The 19,624-nt window shown below is 37.2% G+C and overlaps 1 protein-coding gene across 1 annotated transcript; it reads left to right on the top strand.

Moving 5' to 3' along the window:
• The first annotated feature begins 1,083 nt into the window (after positions 1-1,083).
• LOC110444018 (mesenchyme-specific cell surface glycoprotein-like) lies at positions 1,084-16,467 on the top strand. The gene is made up of 10 exons (XM_021488481.1): positions 1,084-1,339; positions 4,964-5,185; positions 5,610-5,808; positions 11,641-11,770; positions 12,073-12,187; positions 12,480-12,662; positions 13,135-13,206; positions 14,317-14,552; positions 14,836-15,056; positions 15,388-16,467. Exons 1-10 carry the CDS (start codon positions 1,126-1,128, stop codon positions 15,578-15,580), a joined length of 1,785 nt encoding a protein of 594 aa, XP_021344156.1. The 5' UTR covers positions 1,084-1,125; the 3' UTR covers positions 15,581-16,467.
• Positions 16,468-19,624: the final 3,157 nt, after the last annotated feature.

Here is a 19,624-nt window from a genome sequence, read left to right on the forward strand (position 1 = left end):
AAAACATGTGTACACTGATATAATTACCAACTACAATGCTGAAAATCAACAAAATAATACGCCATGTATGCACGGAAATCCAAGCCTGTTCCATCAGACCAACCTGAAATATATTTTCTAAAACATAAATAAACTTCCGGATATTCATTTTCTTTCTCTCAGTATCAGTACTGATCAATTAATAATGTTAAGATTAAGGCAAGCACAGATCTTTTATAGTTATATTGAAGTGTTGAAAACGATCCTAAAAACCCATTTGTTTTTTATAAAAAAAAATAAAAAAAATATAGACAAACATACATGTGTATATTGACTATTACAAAAGATATCAATATAATTATATTTATAATATTTTTTACATGTATACAGTTATACAGCGCGAGACATAAAATATATATAAATAAAAAATAAAAAAATAAAATTCGAAAAGAGAATACCGAAGTGCTAACAGAACCGTGATTTGATCTCTAAAGTAATAAACGTATAGTGAAAGTGAACAAGTGGAGGAGCACGTGACACAGCGTCCTCAGCTTAATCTACGACATCCGTCCAATTAAATCTAGGTCAAATCCAAGTTATTCCATAAGATAATATCACAATCGTGACCAAAAAGCTTGCACATTTTTCTTCAACCTGCAGATACTAAAACCCTATATATGCTACAGTTTATGCATTCAAAATGAAATTGGCCAACAATTTGCAACCACTTTCAGTTTATCATTTGTTTTTGTAAATTTGCATTGTGTATTTCAGGCCATTAACAACACTAGTTTCCTCCAAACTTAATCATTGACATTCAGAAATATTAAAGGTCATACCATAATCCAAGAGACCTTCAATGACTCTATACGTACATGTTCATGGTTTTATCAATGAATTTTTATTATGGAAAATGACGATATTTTGTTTTCGACTCCTGTTTCTGTTTTCATTCCATTCATTTTTATTTTTATTTTTTTTCATCACGAGACATCAACAGTGTCGTCACCAGTGTTATTCGTGAACCACGTACTTTGTAGCGTGCGTCACCAACTCCCGTTCAAGGTCTAGGTCATCAAACATCTCGATATAAAACCTCTGTTGCATCAGTCGAATCGTAGAAGACCACATTTACAAAGCACCATCATGTCAGGACTACAAAGTATTGACGTATTCTGTCTAGTAATACTGTGTATTAGCGTAACGACATCTGCCCCAGTAGAAAGGATCCATCTGGAGAAACTGTCCACTATTTACCTGCCCCATTCTTACGTCGACGGCGTCCCACAGTACAAATACAACTCTCTGGCGGCCACCCAGTCGGCGTACGACGCTAGGCAACACGTGGTTTACGTCATAGGTAAGATTGTATAGTTGTTAGTTTCTGCCAATTAAGAACTTCCTATCGTGGACACTTTCGTTCTGTGTACGTGATTCAGAAATTAATGATAATAGAGGTAGACTTATAAATACTTTTATATCCAATAAAACAGTAACAGCTATAATGTTTTTAGACACTTTAGACACGGACTTAACAATCGTTTGAGCCTGTCTACCACCGAAGCAGGGGCGGGTCCAGGTGAGGGCGTAATGGGCGCTCTTTTCAAAAAGAAATTAAAAATATCGTAATCTGCTAATATTGTATTGAATATGGCAATTTATCATATTCATTAATTAAACACATAAACACTCTGACACTTTCACTATAAAATATACATACTCCAAGTCAGGAACCGTTACATTAGTGCATTTCACAATTATTTTATGTTTTTTAGCAAAAGAAAGGTCCAAAAAAAGTTTTGATTCTACGCCCCCTCTTTCAAATATCCTAGGAACGCCCCTGCGAAGAGTCTTTAAATGACAAAATGCCCGTATGATGAAGACAACAATTACTGTTTGGCTTTCTGCTTCTTCATTTCTTTTAGTGATAAACATATACCACCCATACTAGATATAACTCCTGTTTTGTATGTACTAATATATATGTTGTTCGATGGTTTAAATGAAATATTAGTTAGAGAGTAAACGCTTTTAACATCTATTTTCATTCTGTTGATTTCCAGTAGTAGTGCTGTGTCATAAATAGACAAACGTGGCGAAGAGTTGTAATTCTATTTTTGTTTTCTGCATCGATATCCTTAAATACATGTTCATGACTCATATTTTTTCACGTGGGTTTTCTCCGGGTTCTCCGGTTTCCTCCCACACTAAGACCCCCCTCGCGCTAACATCCGGGCCATCAAGAGTGATTAATATAAGCTGAAATAATTTGTTTCGTAATTATTGTAAATTGAATAAAATTAATATTTAAAACTCATATTTCAAGTTGTTACAGTAAAATCCACATGTATAATGCAATGCATCTGTGTTTAAGATAATATTTGTGTTTCACGTAATACCCATATATACGTGTTTTATATTTCACTCCCGTGTCTTGTATACCACTTACATTTTGTATGTGTTTATATAACACCCATATTGCTGTATATCACTTGTGTGTTTATATAACACCCATATTGTTGTATATCACTTATGTGTTTATATAGCACCCCAAGTGTTGTATATCACTTATGTGTTTATATAACACCCATATTGCTGTATATCACTTATGGGTTTATATAACACCCATATTGATTTATATCACTTATGTGTTTATATACCACCCATATTGCTGTATATCACTTGTGTGTTTATATAACACCCGTATTGTTGTATAACAGTTATGTGTTTATATAGCACCCATAGTGTTGTCTATTACGTATGTGTTTATATAGCACCCATAGTGTTGTATATTACGTATGTGTTTATATAGTACCCATAGTGTTGTATTTCACTTATGTGTTTATATAACACCCATATGGCTGTATATCACTTATGTGTTTATAAAACACCCATATTGCTGTATATCAGTTATGTGTTTATATAGCACCCATAGTGTTCCATATCACTTATGTGTTTATATAGCCCCCATAGTGTTGTATATTACGTATGTGTTTATATAGCACCCATAGTGTTGCATATCACTTATGTGTTTATATAGCACTCATAGTGTTGTATATTACGTATGTGTTTATATAGTACCCATAGTGTTGTATTTCACTTATGTGTTTATATAACACCCATATTGATGTATATCACCTATGTGTTTATATAGCACCCATAGTGTTGTACATCACTCATGTGTTTACATAACACCCATAGTGTTGTATATCACTTATGGGTTTATATAACACCCATAGTGTTGTTTATCACTTATGTGTTTATATAACTCCAATATTGATGTATATAACTTATGTGCTTATATAGCACCCATATTGCTGTATATCACTTGTGTGTTTATATAACACCCATATTGATGTATATCACCTATGTGTTTATATAGCACCCATAGGGTTGTATATTACGTATGTGTTTATATAGTACCCATAGTGTTGTATTTCACTTATGTGTTTATATAACCCCCATAGTGTTGTATATCATTTATGTGTTTATATAACACCCATAGTGTTGTTTATCACTTATGTGTTTATATAACTCCAATATTGATGTATATAACTTATGTGCTTATATAGCACCCATATTGCTGTATATTACTTATGTGTTTATATAGCACCCATAGTGTTGTCTATTACGTATGTGTTTATATAGCACCCATATTGCTGTATGTCACTTATGTGTTTATATAACACCCATATTGCTGTATATCACTTATGTGGTTATATAACACCCATATTGTTGATGATGTGTGCCCTGCATGGGGACCAAATTACCCCTTCAGCACATATTTTTTTTTATCATCTATCTGACCAATGGTTGAAATACAAAGCCAGAACTACATACAGAATCTGAGGTCAAGTGTTTTCTTCAAAACGTACACAGTGACAAATTCAACAACAACGGACAAAGCAGAATAGATTATAATTGAAAAAGTACATTTAAGTCAAAAACATATACCTTGTGGTGCTTTTATGCTCTACATATATATATCTGATTTAGCTGGGCTATAAATATGTTCACTGCTACTTACGTCATATCCCATGTCGACCCTTCAGGAACTAAATAAATTGATATGTTCTTGGTGTGCTGCATATAATTTTGTTATTTCTTGTCATAGACTAGAAATGTTTCAAATAGGCTATTTATTTTAAGGATCAAATCTGTACATATCGAAATAACAGTAAAATGGAGCTAGAATCTGCTAACCCATTCCTGCTTCGTTTCATTGATTTTTTACGCGGTTACAACCAGTGCACAACAGCCAATAATTCCATATATAGTGTCATGAAAGAAGAATTCATTAGTTATACGACACAATACAATATTTAAGCAATAAACTACATAGATGTGGCAGACCAACTAGTATAACTGCCACATGTGTCACAGACAAACTTATCATGGTACGCGCTATTTCCCATACAAAATTGAAATGACTCCGCAACTTTCTTTAATAATTCATTTGTTTTTAATTTATATATATATCATATTCTCGATTCATAAATAGTAACAAATAACATTTTGTAAGTAACTAATCAAGTGTCGTAAATTGCGACCTATATCCGGCGCACGCACTCAACGGAAGCCCGCAGTAATCAAGTCCGGCATGTGGTTGATGTTGATCGTGCAACCGGAGAAGGTTGAATTGGTGAAAAATCCAGGCGTAAACTTGTTTGTTGATCGAACAGACACTTGAGACAGGCAGCTGATGTTCGGGATCAAAGCAGAAGATACCGATAAGTTCGGTATTGACACTGTTAAGTCGCTCGGAGGTGCAAAGACCAACTTCAGTTATAGTCTCATACAATAAAGCTGCTATTGGCAGTACTTTAGTAGTAATAAAGAAGGGCTTTGCCACACCAAATGTAAATATATCACAATACAATACAACACAATACAATACCCTACCAACTACATCAGACAACAGTAATTGATAAAATCTACAATAACATAAAACAATGATGACAAGAGGTTTAATCAATTTTGTTAGGTGGTAGTCTGTTGCACGCGTATGACGTCGGCGATCCACTGAACCCTACTATGATATTGAAGACGAGGTTGGCGGGGGTGGAACTATTGGACGTAGAATTCTGTGGCGACCATCTACTGGTGTCGATGGACAACCTGGTGAACAAGGAGAATGGAATGGTGAAGGTTTACAGGAGATACAATACCGTTAAGAAATCTCTGGATCTCGTCCACACAATCACCGGTAAGTATGTCACAATTTGTCTCACAGTGTTTGTATTTCCATCGTTTTTGCCTCTAGCATCAGTGGGGAGTCCAAGGAGCAGGAAACAAATGGATGGTGCAGTGTTATTCATTATGGCATACAGTGTACTTGATATCAATAACATGATGTACTTAACTTTAAAGGTGAAATCACACGTACGTCTCTTTTGTTCATCTTTCACTATAACTTCATTCTTATGGAGGCGCGTTTTGAAATTATAATAAATATTGTTTTATTTTTTTCAACTTTTGAATGCCTTAAGACTTCCTCATTTGGTTCATTATAGGTCTTTGCAAATTTTTGATATCAATATAGTTATGTTTTTATACATCATAAATAGTGAACGTGACTAGATGACACAGTCGTTTTTACTATACCAATATGGTGTTCTATTGTTGTACAGTTGGGTCTTTGCCAGACATGATTCTTCCGACTTCCGACTGTCAAACAGTTGTGGTAGCAGTAGAAGCCGAGGCGTATTATAACGGAACTCATTTCGTCGATCCAGAGGGCGCTGTAGGGATCATCGAGTTCGAGCCACTAAAAGGTGCTGAGAGCGAACTCCAATACACAAGACTCGACTTTAAAAAGTTCAATAAAGAGTAAGTGAGATAGAAGTGAGGAACGTGAATACTGTGGGCTGTCACGGAACATAGTTATTGGTATGGTAAATAGTGTTCTATCCTTTTAGGGTCAAATTGGGCCAACGTTCCGGCGTATCTAGAGAGCGTCAGGCATACCTAGAGAGCGTTATGTAATCATCAACGGTTCGGCATACCTAGAGAGCGTTATGAAATCATCAACGTTCCGGCATACATAGAGAGCGTTATGTAATCGTCAACGTCCCGGCATACCTAGAGAGCGTTATGTAATCATCAACGTCCCAACATACCTAGAGAGCGTTTTGTAATCATCAACGTTCCAGCATACCTAGAGAGCGTTATGTAATCATCAACGGTTCGGCATACCTAGAGAGCGTTATGAAATCATCAACGTTCCGGCATACATAGAGAGCGTTATGTAATCGTCAACGTCTCGGCATACCTAGAGAGCGTTATGTAATCATCAACGTTCCAGCATACCTAGAGAGCGTTGTGTAATCATCAACGTTCCGGGATACCTAGAGAGCGTTATGTAATCCTCAACGTTCCAGCATACCTAGAGAGCGTTGTGTAATCCTCAACGTTCCAGCATACCTAGACAGCGTTGTGTAATCATCAACGTTCCAGCATACCTAGACAGCGTTATGTAATCACCAACGTTCCGGTATACATAGAGAGCGTTATGTAATCATCAACGTTCCGGGATACCTAGAGAGCGTTATGTAATCCTCCACGTTCCAGGATACCTAGAGAGCGTAATGTAATCATCAACGCCCCAGCATACCTAGAGAGCGTTGTGTAATCATCAACGTTCCGGGATACCTAGAGAGCGTTGTGTAATCATCAACGTTCCAGCATACCTAGAGAGCGTTGTGTAATCATCAACGTTCCGGTATACATAGAGAGCGTTGTGTAATCATCAACGTTCCGGGATACCTAGAGAGCGTTATGTAATCCTCAACGTTCCAGCATACCTAGAGAGCGTTGTGTAATCCTCAACGTTCCAGCATACCTAGACAGCGTTGTGTAATCATCAACGTTCCAGCATACCTAGACAGCGTTGTGTATTCATCAACGTTCCGGTTTTCCTAGAGAGCGTTTTGTAATCCTCAACGTCCCAACATACCTAGAGAGCGTTATGTAATCCTCAACGTTCCGGGATACCTAGAGAGCGTTATGTAATCATCAACGTTCCAGGATACCTAGAGAGCGTTTTGTAATCATCAACGTCCCAACATACCTAGACAGCGTTGTGTAATCATCAACGTTCCAGCATACCTAGAGAGCGTTTTGTAATCATCAACGTTCCAGCATACCTAGAGAGCGTTGTGTAATCATCAACGTTCCAGGATACCTAGAGAGCGTTTTGTAATCATCAACGTCCCAACATACCTAGACAGCGTTGTGTAATCATCAACGTTCCAGCATACCTAGAGAGCGTTTTGTAATCATCAACGTTCCAGCATACCTAGAGAGCGTTGTGTAATCATCAACGTTCCGGTATACCTAGAGAGCGTTATGTAATCCTCAACGTTCCAGCATACCTAGAGAGCGTTGTGTAATCCTCAACGTTCCAGCATACCTAGACAGCGTTGTGTAATCATCAACGTTCCAGCATACCTAGAGAGCGTTGTGTATTCATCAACGTTCCGGTTTTCCTAGAGAGCGTTTTGTAATCCTCAACGTCCCAACATACCTAGAGAGCGTTATGTAATCCTCAACGTTCCGGGATACCTAGAGAGCGTTATGTAATCATCAACGTTCCAGGATACCTAGAGAGCGTTTTGTAATCATCAACGTCCCAACATACCTAGACAGCGTTGTGTAATCATCAACGTTCCAGCATACCTAGAGAGCGTTTTGTAATCATCAACGTTCCAGCATACCTAGAGAGCGTTGTGTAATCATCAACGTTCCGGTTTTCCTAGAGAGTTTTGTGTAATCATCAACGTTCCGGTTTTCCTAGAGAGCGTTATGTAATCCTCAACGTTCCGGGATACCTAGAGAACGTTATGTAATCATCAACGTCCCAACATACCTAGAGAGCTTTGTGTAATCATCAACGTCCCAACATACCTAGAGAGCGTTGTGTAATCATCAACGTTCCGGGATACCTAGAGAGCGTTGTGTAATCATCAACGTTCCAGCATACCTAGAGAGCGTTGTGTAATCATCAACGTTCCGGTATACCTAGAGAGCGTTGTGTAATCATCAACGTTCCGGGATACCTAGAGAGCGTTATGTAATCATCAACGTTCCAGCATACCTAGAGAGCGTTGTGTAATCCTCAACGTTCCAGCATACCTAGACAGCGTTGTGTAATCATCAACGTTCCAGCATACCTAGACAGCGTTGTGTATTCATCAACGTTCCGGTTTTCCTAGAGAGCGTTTTGTAATCCTCAACGTCCCAACATACCTAGAGAGCGTTATGTAATCCTCAACGTTCCGGGATACCTAGAGAGCGTTATGTAATCATCAACGTTCCAGGATACCTAGAGAGCGTTTTGTAATCATCAACGTCCCAACATACCTAGACAGCGTTGTGTAATCATCAACGTTCCAGCATACCTAGAGAGCGTTTTGTAATCATCAACGTTCCAGCATACCTAGAGAGCTTTGTGTAATCATCAACGTTACGGTTTTCCTAGAGAGTTTTGTGTAATCATCAACGTTCCGGTTTTCCTAGAGAGCGTTATGTAATCCTCAACGTTCCGGGATACCTAGAGAACGTTATGTAATCATCAACGTCCCAACATACCTAGAGAGCTTTGTGTAATCATCAACGTCCCAACATACCTAGAGAGCGTTGTGTAATCCTCAACGCTCCGGGATACCTAGAGAGCGTTGTGTAATCATCAACGTCCCAGCATACCTAGAGAGCGTTGTGTAATCATCAACGTTCCGGTTTTCCTAGAGAGCGTTGTGTAATCATCCATTTAACAATTTTGAATATAATTAACAAACTGGAACAAAAACAAACACACTATGTCCCCAAGCTATGTTTGGCGGAAACACCAAACTGCAGTCAAAACACAAAAGGGCATAAGTCATCATTATTATTCTTTATTCCTCAAAGTTGAGAGTGTATAATACAAAATTAAGAATAAGAAAATTATGCAATGTACAAATTGTAGTTAATACATATTTGGTTATTGTTCACTGTATCATTGTTCATTGTGGGAGGCTAGTGTGTATTCACCCTTACATTCAATCTGGTAAAGTTTACATTATACTAGGTCTGCAGCGTTGACATATATCTGTGCTGCTTTTCAAAGGAAATAGGCACTGTCTTGCGCAAATTCACAGTACACAATTTTGTTATCAAAATCATGATTGTCTATGGTTCCTTTGAATAGAGCTACTACACGTTCCTCTTCTGCCATATGAGACGATAGCAGTTACGGTTGAACACCATAGTCGTTTATTACGTTCTCCATGAAAGTGTCCCTTAAGATGAATGTCACATTACAGTCCGTGACGAAATGTCTGATTACGTCATGGAAGTGTCCCTTAAGATGAATGTCACATTACAGTCCGTGACGAAATGCCGGATTACGTCATGAAAGTGTCCCTTAAAATGAATGTCACATTACAGTCCGTGACGAAATGCCTGATTACGTCATGGAAGGGTTTCCCGCACTTACTACATATGTTACTATGTTCTATGTGGACAGGTTATCATTTTGCAAATATATAATGTTTCTTTCTTGTCCGTGTTTTGTAACTTTAACAAATTATACGGTTCACTATACGTCAAATGCATATTTTTAAAACGACTAAAATCACAATCACTGTTAATTCTTGCTTTCGGTAGTGTGTTTTCGCGTATATCTATCGCTGCTTTCACGATGTATTTCCACTCGCGTCGTGTTGGAAAGTTTCCATCTTCTGCATATTGACATATATACGATGTTAATTTGTATTTTTGAAGAATGTCAACTATATCTGGCACGAATCCGCCCTGTTTCTTCGACCTTTCATCATGTTCTAAGAATTTGAAGAGTCTACGAATGATGATATCCTTTGATGTACTATTTGGCGAGCTACTAATTAGACACTGTAGAAAGTTTAGTTTCCTTCTTTCAATTTCACTATTTATTCTGTTAATGCCTAGAACCGTTTCACACATATCCGATCTCGAAGATTTCCTCGCATTCAGAATTATTTTTGCTGTGTAATGCTGGAATACATCTGATTGTTGTTTGTCTTTCGCCGTTAGGTTATTCCACATTTCCGACCCATACAATTAATACGGTTGGTAATATTACTTTCTTATAAATGTTTACATATGTTAGCGGTTTAGTGTGTGAACAGTCTGATCCCATACGAGAAATCGCATGTAACATATTTCTCCCTTTTCTACAGGCTTTTTCTACAGCATTTGAACACTTTAGGTCAGATGATACATCAATTCCTAGATGAACCTCGGAGTCCACAGTTTTGATGATATCCCCATTCAATGTCCACGTAATGTTAGCGACACACGTGTTGAACGAAATAATAGAGCATTTCGAAGAGTTAAATGTAAAATTCAACCAAAATCCTGAACTTTACTGAGTTTTTTCGTCAAAGCTAACTGGTACGCGATTAAATGGTCTACACTTGCTTTGATCCATGACGTATGCTTTTCGTGGCTAGTTTCTTTAACCCCGAAGTATGGAATACTGAGGTCTAATGAACAGACTACTGGTAAGTGGTCGGATGCTATTTCAATATCGCCGTCGTCCAATATTCGGTTGTATGTAATGTTCGCAACTGTTGATTGGTCTGTGAATATATAATCTAACGCCGACTGGCATGATCTGAACGTGTAATCCTTGCCAGTTCTTGTAGGTTGACTGTTAAGTACACACACATTAAGATCACGAACAAGAGTTTTCACAGCGTTTGCCTTTTGTCTTATACTAGATAACGTCGGATTGTCCATAATCCTTGCATTGAAATCCCCCGCTATGATAAGTTTTCCTCGTTGATCATAGAACGTTAGTAGATCGTGTAACGTCTGTGACGTTTCACAGTATGCTTTTATGTCGCTATCACTTTGCATGTACACACCAAATATATATATGGGACTGTCCAGCGTTATACCTGTGACTTCAATAGCAACTATGCGTTGATTTGTTATATCGTCCAGTTTCCGAATGCTATATTGCAAAGACTTTTTAATTAGAAAGGCAACTCCTGTTCCCCCGTTCGAGTTTTCGTAACAGTTTGCAAGTATTGCATAGTAGTTTACGTCGATACAGTCTAAATGTTCATGGGATTTGTGGCACAGTTTGTGTTCTGTAATCGCCATAACGTCACAACCGTTTGACGTAGCAGTTTGACAACACATTTGCTCGAGGAGAAAATTCCTCTAACGTTCCATGTCATTACAGTAAGTACCATTACACTCGCGAGAAATACTATCTTATACATACGGAATATCTGCGAGTAGTGGAGTCGGTTCAGGTTTTTTTTATTTCTATCTTAACGCTAGTTAAAGTTGTCACGTTCATCGTTGTAGTTCCAAGAACGGTCATTTCCTCTGTTATATCTGTTATAGTATTCGTGGTTAACGTCATCCCAAGATTTTTTATTACGTATATTGTCATTGCGGTCACATGGCGCCGTCCATCGCGATCTGTTTTCCGTTGGTTGCTGGGACTGAGGTTTCTCTTGCCACTTCCTATTGTTCAGCCAAGTCCTGCATACTATACTGTCTGGCCAGAATCCCGGACTGTCCAGTATGTCGGCGTTGCTAGGTTCAGCATTTATCCTGACCGTGTATGACCCGAATCGTTGCGTGAATATTCGTATGTCTGTTACTTTAACTTGTTTTTTCTTCTAGGTGGGAAGACCTGGTTGCTCGTGGAGCTAGATTTGTGTACAGGAACAATAATAATTCTTTCTCCAATGATGTAGAACCCGAGTTTATCACCTTCAGCAAGGACGAACAGATCGCTTACGTATCATTGCAGGTAAATATTATTTATCATTCTAGTATTAAAAACCTAATTTGAAACCTTAATTGCTTTGGAATATTTCACACAACAATTAGCAAATCAACTTTTCTATTTACTAAATTTAAAGACATTACATAGGAATATGACTATTTTTCAAATGATATGTTAACAAACACGGTTATTATCGATTGGAATGTGTGCAACAATCTCTGATCCGAAGTTATTTCTAAGAAAACATGACAAAATATGTGTCATACACGTGGCGATGCGAGGCTCTACTTGTGTGTATAATTACATGTAAACTATCTTCGTCTAAGGAAAACAACGCCTTTGCTGAAGTGGACATCATCAACAAAGAAATCCTTGCAATCCATCCATTTGGATACAAAAACTGGACGAACTCCAAGTTAGATGCCAGTGACAAAGACCATGGTGAGGAATGTATACTGTACCAAAATAATTCTTATTCGCGACAAAAATAGAAATGCAAACTGATCACGTTATTAACCGGGGGAAAGCAATTGACATTATAGAAATAATAGACACACCAAATGATGGAAACATAGTAGAAAAACATTTGACGTTTTTGTGGATGATCACAATGTTAAAGAAATAATGAACGTATATATAAACAAGTGTCGTTACATGGGAGACATGATAGAATTCCACATATTGTCGTCTACCTTAAGTCGTAATTAACGGACTCCTTGTATTTGACGTGTAGCCATCAACATTCGATCGTGGCCGGTGATGGGGATGTATCTACCCGACTCTATCAAGGCGATCAGTGTGGGGGACAAGTCGTACCTACTGACAGCAAACGAAGGAGACACCAAGGACTATACCAATATCCCCGGGTCTGGAGGCTTTAACGAGGCGACACGAGCGTCAAAACTCACCATTGCCGGTCAGTTTGATTTTAAAGGATATTAGCCGGTCGTTATTTATACTGCATATGTGAGACGAAAATTATCTTCGAGGATGATACGCATACGCATGTACAATGCACAAATCCGTTACCAAAACAAATTCATTAAAGAAAGAAGTAGAAATAAGAAGAAAAATTGAATTGTCATAGAACGGATAGGATTGATTGTTTACGTCTGATAAAACACAAAAAGTGTAACATAATACCAAGCGATGTTTAAACACAAGCAACTTTTAATGTCAAAACATAGCTATATAATGTGTCCCAATACATGAATGGTAGAAATATCGAAGGGGTTTGGTTATAGATAAATTCAATTCGCGAACATGGTAAATATAAAAACAGTTTGATAGTGAATATCTAGACACTTTCTACACTGGTTCCTTTCAATGTTTTATACTACTCTCATCGATTTGTTTTAATAAACCAAATACATTTTATTTCACTTTAGATTCCTCTGATGTTGCCAGATGGGCAGATATGAATGGATTTAACACAACTCTACTAGATAAGGACAATCTTGGTAAGTGCTACTAGTACGTATGTCGTGATTATAACAATAACACTCAATATCTCAAATTGTCCTGGCGGACCTCCCGTTTTCCTTGGTTTGTTTTTATTAATGATATATGTTATACACATGTCAGCGTGAATTGGGTTGGTTAAAAGGTTGGAAGAGGGGACGGGCTACGTCAGTAGGACTGTCCTATCGTTTGTATAACTTTCCTCTAATATAGTTCTCTATTTACTGTGAATTTCCTTGATATTGTTTGTAGTAAACTTTCTCTATACCATTCTGTTCTTTTACTGTGTTAAAAGATTTTTATTAAAACAGATAAATATTTATGATGATAACCATCACTTATGGTATGATATGCAACTATATTTACATTCTGTATGCTTAGACCCATTGACAAAAATTACATTCATAAATGCATAACACAGGTGTTCATAGAATCTCAGCAGGTTGGAACTGATAGTAACCTGACCACACTGCGTAGTAATACACTACAAAAACTACTCACTCGGAACGACCGACCTAGATGCTTAATTCTTACATCTTAAAATATTATTGAACTGTGCTTTGTGAAATATCCACGTATTCACGTGTCCTGTGGTACAAATAAACATTGAATAAGGAACTACATTTTGTTGTGTTATTGTTGTTGACGGTTGCTAAGATCTCTCACGATAGTGTCACATTTCCCTGCGAAAAAACACTGTTCTCGCCACTGCGTTGCACCCGTATATAAGCAGGAACAAACCCTGTTTATTTGTTTTCTTCGTTGTTATATCGATCCACTGAAAGGATTCGTCAATGTAAATATACGCGATTCATTCAATATGTCCATAAACTCATTGTTGTTGTGACCTCATAAATGTTGAAAAAATAAAAATCATTCCTTAAATAATTGACCAGTGTTTCTAGTCATTATATTTTCACTTTCATTTGACTTTTTAGATTAGAGTTGAATCCGTAATAAAACTAACTTGAATCCGTAATAAAACTAACTTGAAAATAAGAACATTTTGACAGTTGCATTCTAGAAATATTTTGTTTGACACGAATTTCACGATTTTTATTTTGAGTACTCTGCGCATGCGCATGTAGATATCCGTCTCTACTTAATAGGACGCCTGATGGTCAGTAACCTTGAAGGTAAGGTCGGCGACGCCTATAATGCACTGTACGCATTTGGAGGAAGAAGTATGTCTATTTTTGACCTCAGCACATTTGACCTCGTATACGACACCGGAAGTGACGTGGAAGAACTGATGGCACAGCAAGAACCAGAGATGTTTAATGCTGACGGAAAACTGAAAAATGACGTGGTTTCATCAACAAAAGATACACGATCTGATAACAAGGTGTTTATGTCGTACTTTTCTTATAAAACTCGTGTACATAAGTGATTTTCTATAGATATCAATGACCTATAAATATCAATAGTATAAATAAGGAACAGAGTCGTGCCCCCTTCAATTCCAAGATGACGAAATCGAATTCTTCTTAATGGTTGTAAATATCAGGTAGATACTCCTGTAAGCATCTCGATCTGCAATAGTCAGATAACAACTAAACATGAAAACTGTTTGACCACTTCATCAAAAACATTCTGAACAAAACAATTTTAAATACGATTTTTGACAGGGGCCCGAGGTTGAGGGTATTGAAGCCGCGCAGATCGGTTCGTCAGTGGTCATCTTTCTGGGGATAGAGAGGCCTGGGCTTATTGCGGTCTACTCAATATCTGATGACGTCAGCAGTTTGAAATTCGAGAGCCTGTGGACCGGTATAACAAAAACTGATGACACCTTCGGTAATCTGTACGGGCAGCGCGCCATCAGCGGAGTAGATCCCGAGGATCTCAGGTAGTTAAGGCAGGGTGATTCCTGACTTCGCCAAATCATGATGATTTTTCACTAAATATCCATGCTCTACCTTAGCGTTGTCTACCTTGATGTCTTGATTGGTGTTTCTTCGTAACTGAAACAACAATCATGATATAAGGAATACATTTAGCTACAACATGAAAACGGAAATTTTCAAATTTGACACAAAGATTAACAGAATTGTATTGCTTTGGAACACAAAGAATAATTTGTACCTCATAGCATAATGAATTCAATTTAATTAGTTGTAAATAGTAACAAGGTACGATTAGATACGTAAGTAAAACAATTTGTTTATACTGTTTTACAGGTATATCCCTCCACAGGACAGCCCAAACGGCCAACCCCTACTACTGTGCACAGGGACAGTCAGTGGTACGGTGTCCTTGCTCGAAGTTAGGGGTGTGAATAAGGTTGGAATCCATATACCGGACACAGACGGCCATATACAGGACACAGACGGCCATATACCCGACACAGACGGCAAGCCGGTGTTTGGTTGAATATTGAGCTTTGAGGGACAATAACTGGCACTTCCCATAATTTGTTTGCAGTGTACAACAAATGGCTGCTTGTGTGTATTGCTTCAGATGCATAAGCTAAAATATCGTCTTTTTTTAAATGAAACTATTTATTGTTAATGATAGTTTCACAATGGTTCCGTCCAATGCAATGACTAGCGAATGAGTACCTATGTTCTGTCATATTCTAGACTAGTACTGTATGGGTTAGTCGGATGGCGCAATGGATAGTGATATAGCCTTTTACCAAGACTGCCGGGGTTCCCCGTTCGGATGTGAAAAGGTATTGGATTGGATCACTTGCCTTACCATGCGGGCTTTTATCCGGCAACTCCGACTTTCTCTTACAATAAGACCATTTGCACGCTTCCATCCGTTGATTTATATGAGTTTGAAAAACTTTGTTTTATAATTGTTGTAAACTACATAAATAATGTATTCATATTAAATATTGTATTTGAAATTATCTATTTAGTGTCTATGCTACATGTTGCCATACAGTGTACGCCAATATCCTGCCAACATTTGATTTCATGAACGTTTCCGAACCGTACTAACGTATATTGTATAGTAATTCAATTCAGAAGGTATGAAAGACCGTGGAATTGTACTGGAGAAGATAATATTTCGCTTGTTGTCTTGATGGTGTCAAGTTAGTTTACTTCACATTTCGAAATTGTTGCAATGAAATCAAATTAGCGATTTGCATTGCATTCACGGAAGCCTTGGTGAATACCTGGTGATGCATTATAATACTGAGCTGCCACTAAATGTTATGAAATCTACTTATTCATATCTGAACTTTTTTTATAAAATCACAACTAATGGCATTGTTAAAATGTTAATTCTATTTTCCTATCAATAAAACATTCGTTACTTATTTTTCTTTATTATTTTTGTTGATGAAATAAGCTGAAATAAATTGTCTTTTGATATTTCCGTTTCTTTACCAGAGAACGTACATATACTGTATCTAGTTGCTTACCCAGGAACATACTTATTTAATCCTTAGTGCCATAATATACATTTATAGATTTGCGAACCAGAATAGAAAGTGATGAAGATTCTTCCCCAAATGTAATGCAATACGAAAGACTAACATAGTATTTTTTTACTGCACCATATTACCCACACGTGCTAGACACATTCATATCATCGGTATATACTATATAAATGAAACATAACATATTACCCACACGTGCTGCACACATTCATATCATCTGTATATACTATATAATACCATATAAATGAAACACACCATATAACCCACACGTGCTGGACACATTCATACTGTATGTATATTCTGCATGTATATAAATGAAACACACCATATTGCCCACACGTGCTGAACACACTCATATCGTCTGTATATTACCCACACGTGCTGGACACGCTCATATGATCCGTATATACTACATAGATGAAACACACCCTATTACCCACACGTGCTGGACACACTCATACCGTCTGTATATACTATATAAATGAAATACACCATATTACCCACACGTGTTGGACACATTCATACCGTCCGTATATTCTATATAAATGAAACAAACCATATTAACCACACGTGCTGGCCACACTCATATCGTCTGTATATATTATGTAAATGAAACACACCATATTACCCATACGTGCTGGACACATTCATACCGCCTGTATATTCTATATAAATGAAACACACCATATTACACACACGTGCTGGACACACTCATATCGCCTGTATATTCTATATAAATGAAACACACCATATTACACACACGTGCTGGACACACTCATATCGTCTGTATATTACCCACACGTGCTGGACACACTCATATGATCCGTATATACTACATAGATGAAACACACCATATTACCCACACGTGCTGGACACAATCATACCGTCTGTATATTCTATATAAATGAAACACACCATATTATCCACACGTGCTGGACACACTCATACTGTCTGTATATACTACATGTATATAAATGAAACACACCATATTACACACACGTGCTGGACACACTCATATCGTCTGTATATACTATATAAATGAATACACAATATGTCACACACGTGCTGGACACACTCCTATCGTCTGTATATACTATATATATGAAACACACCATATTACAAACACGTGCTGGACACACTCATATCGCCTGTATATTCTATATAAATGAAACACACCATATTAATACCCACACGTGCCGGACACACTCATATCGTCTGTATATATTATATAAATGAAACACACCATATTACCCACACGTGCTGGACACACTCATATCGCCTGTATATTCTATATAAATGAAACACACCATATTACCCACACGTGCTGGACACATTCATATTATCTGTATAAACTATATAAATGAAATACACCATATTACCCACACGTGTTGGACACATTCATACCGTCCGTATATTCTATATAAATGAAACACACCATATTAATACCCACACGTGCCAGACACACTCATATCGTCTGTATATACCATATAAATGAAACACACCATATAACCCACACGTGCTGGACACATTCATACTGTCTGTATATACTACATGTATATAAATGAAACACACCATATTACACACACGTGCTGGACACACTCATATCGTCTGTATATACTATATAAATGAATACACAATATGTCACACACGTGCTGGACACACTCCTATCGTCTGTATATACTATATAAATGAAACACACCATATTACAAACACGTGCTGGACACATTCATACCGTCTGTATATTCTATATAAATGAAACAAACTATATTACCCACACGTGCTGGACACACTCATATCGTCTGTATATACTATATAAATGAAACACACCATATTACCCACACGTGCTGAACACACTCATATCGTCTGTATATATTATGTAAATGAAACACACCATATTACCCACACGTGCTGAACACACTCATATCGTCTGTATATTACCCACACGTGCTGGACAAACTCATATGATCCGTATATACTACATAAATGAAACACACCATATTACCCATACGTGCTGGACACATTCATACCGTCTGTATATTCTATATAAATGAAACACACCATATTAATACCCACACATGCCGGACACACTCATATCGTCTATATATATTATATAAATGAAACACACCATATTACCCACACGTGCTGAACACACTCATACCGTCTGTATATACTATATAAATGAAACACAACATATTACCAACACGTGCTGGACACACTCATATGATCTGTATATACTATATAAATGAAACACACCATATTACCCATACGTGCTGGACACACTCATACCGTTTGTATATACTATATAAATGAAACACACCATATTATCCACACGTGCTGAACACACTCATATCGTCGGTATATACTATATAAATGAAACACACCATATTACCCATACGTGCTGGACACACTCATCCCGTCTGTCTATACTATATAAATGAAACACACCATATTACCCATACGTGCTGGACACACTCATATCGCCTGTATATACTATATAAATGAAACACACCATATTACCCACACGTGTTGGACACACTCATACCGTCTGTATATACTATATAAATGAAACACACCATATTACCCACACGTGCTGGACACATTCATATCATCTGTATATATATATATAAATATAACACACCATATTACCCACAAATGCTGGACACATTCATACCGTCTGTATATTCTATATAAATGAAACACACCATATTAATACCCACACGTGCCGGACACATTCATATCGTCTGTATATACTATATAAATGAAACACACCATATTATCCACACGTGCTGGACACACTCATATCGTCTGTATATATTATATAAATGAAACACACCATATTACCCACACGTGCTGGACACATTCATATCATCTGTATAAACTATATAAATGAAATACACCATATTACCCATACGTGTTGGACACACTCATACCGTCTGTATATTCTATATAAATGAAACACACCATATTAATACCCACACGTACCGGACACATTCATATCGTCTGTATATACTATATAAATGAAA

The sequence above is a fragment of the Mizuhopecten yessoensis genome, unplaced genomic scaffold (assembly GCF_002113885.1).
Source record: "Mizuhopecten yessoensis strain PY_sf001 unplaced genomic scaffold, ASM211388v2 scaffold245, whole genome shotgun sequence".
NCBI classification, from domain to species: Eukaryota; Metazoa; Mollusca; class Bivalvia; order Pectinida; family Pectinidae; genus Mizuhopecten; species Mizuhopecten yessoensis.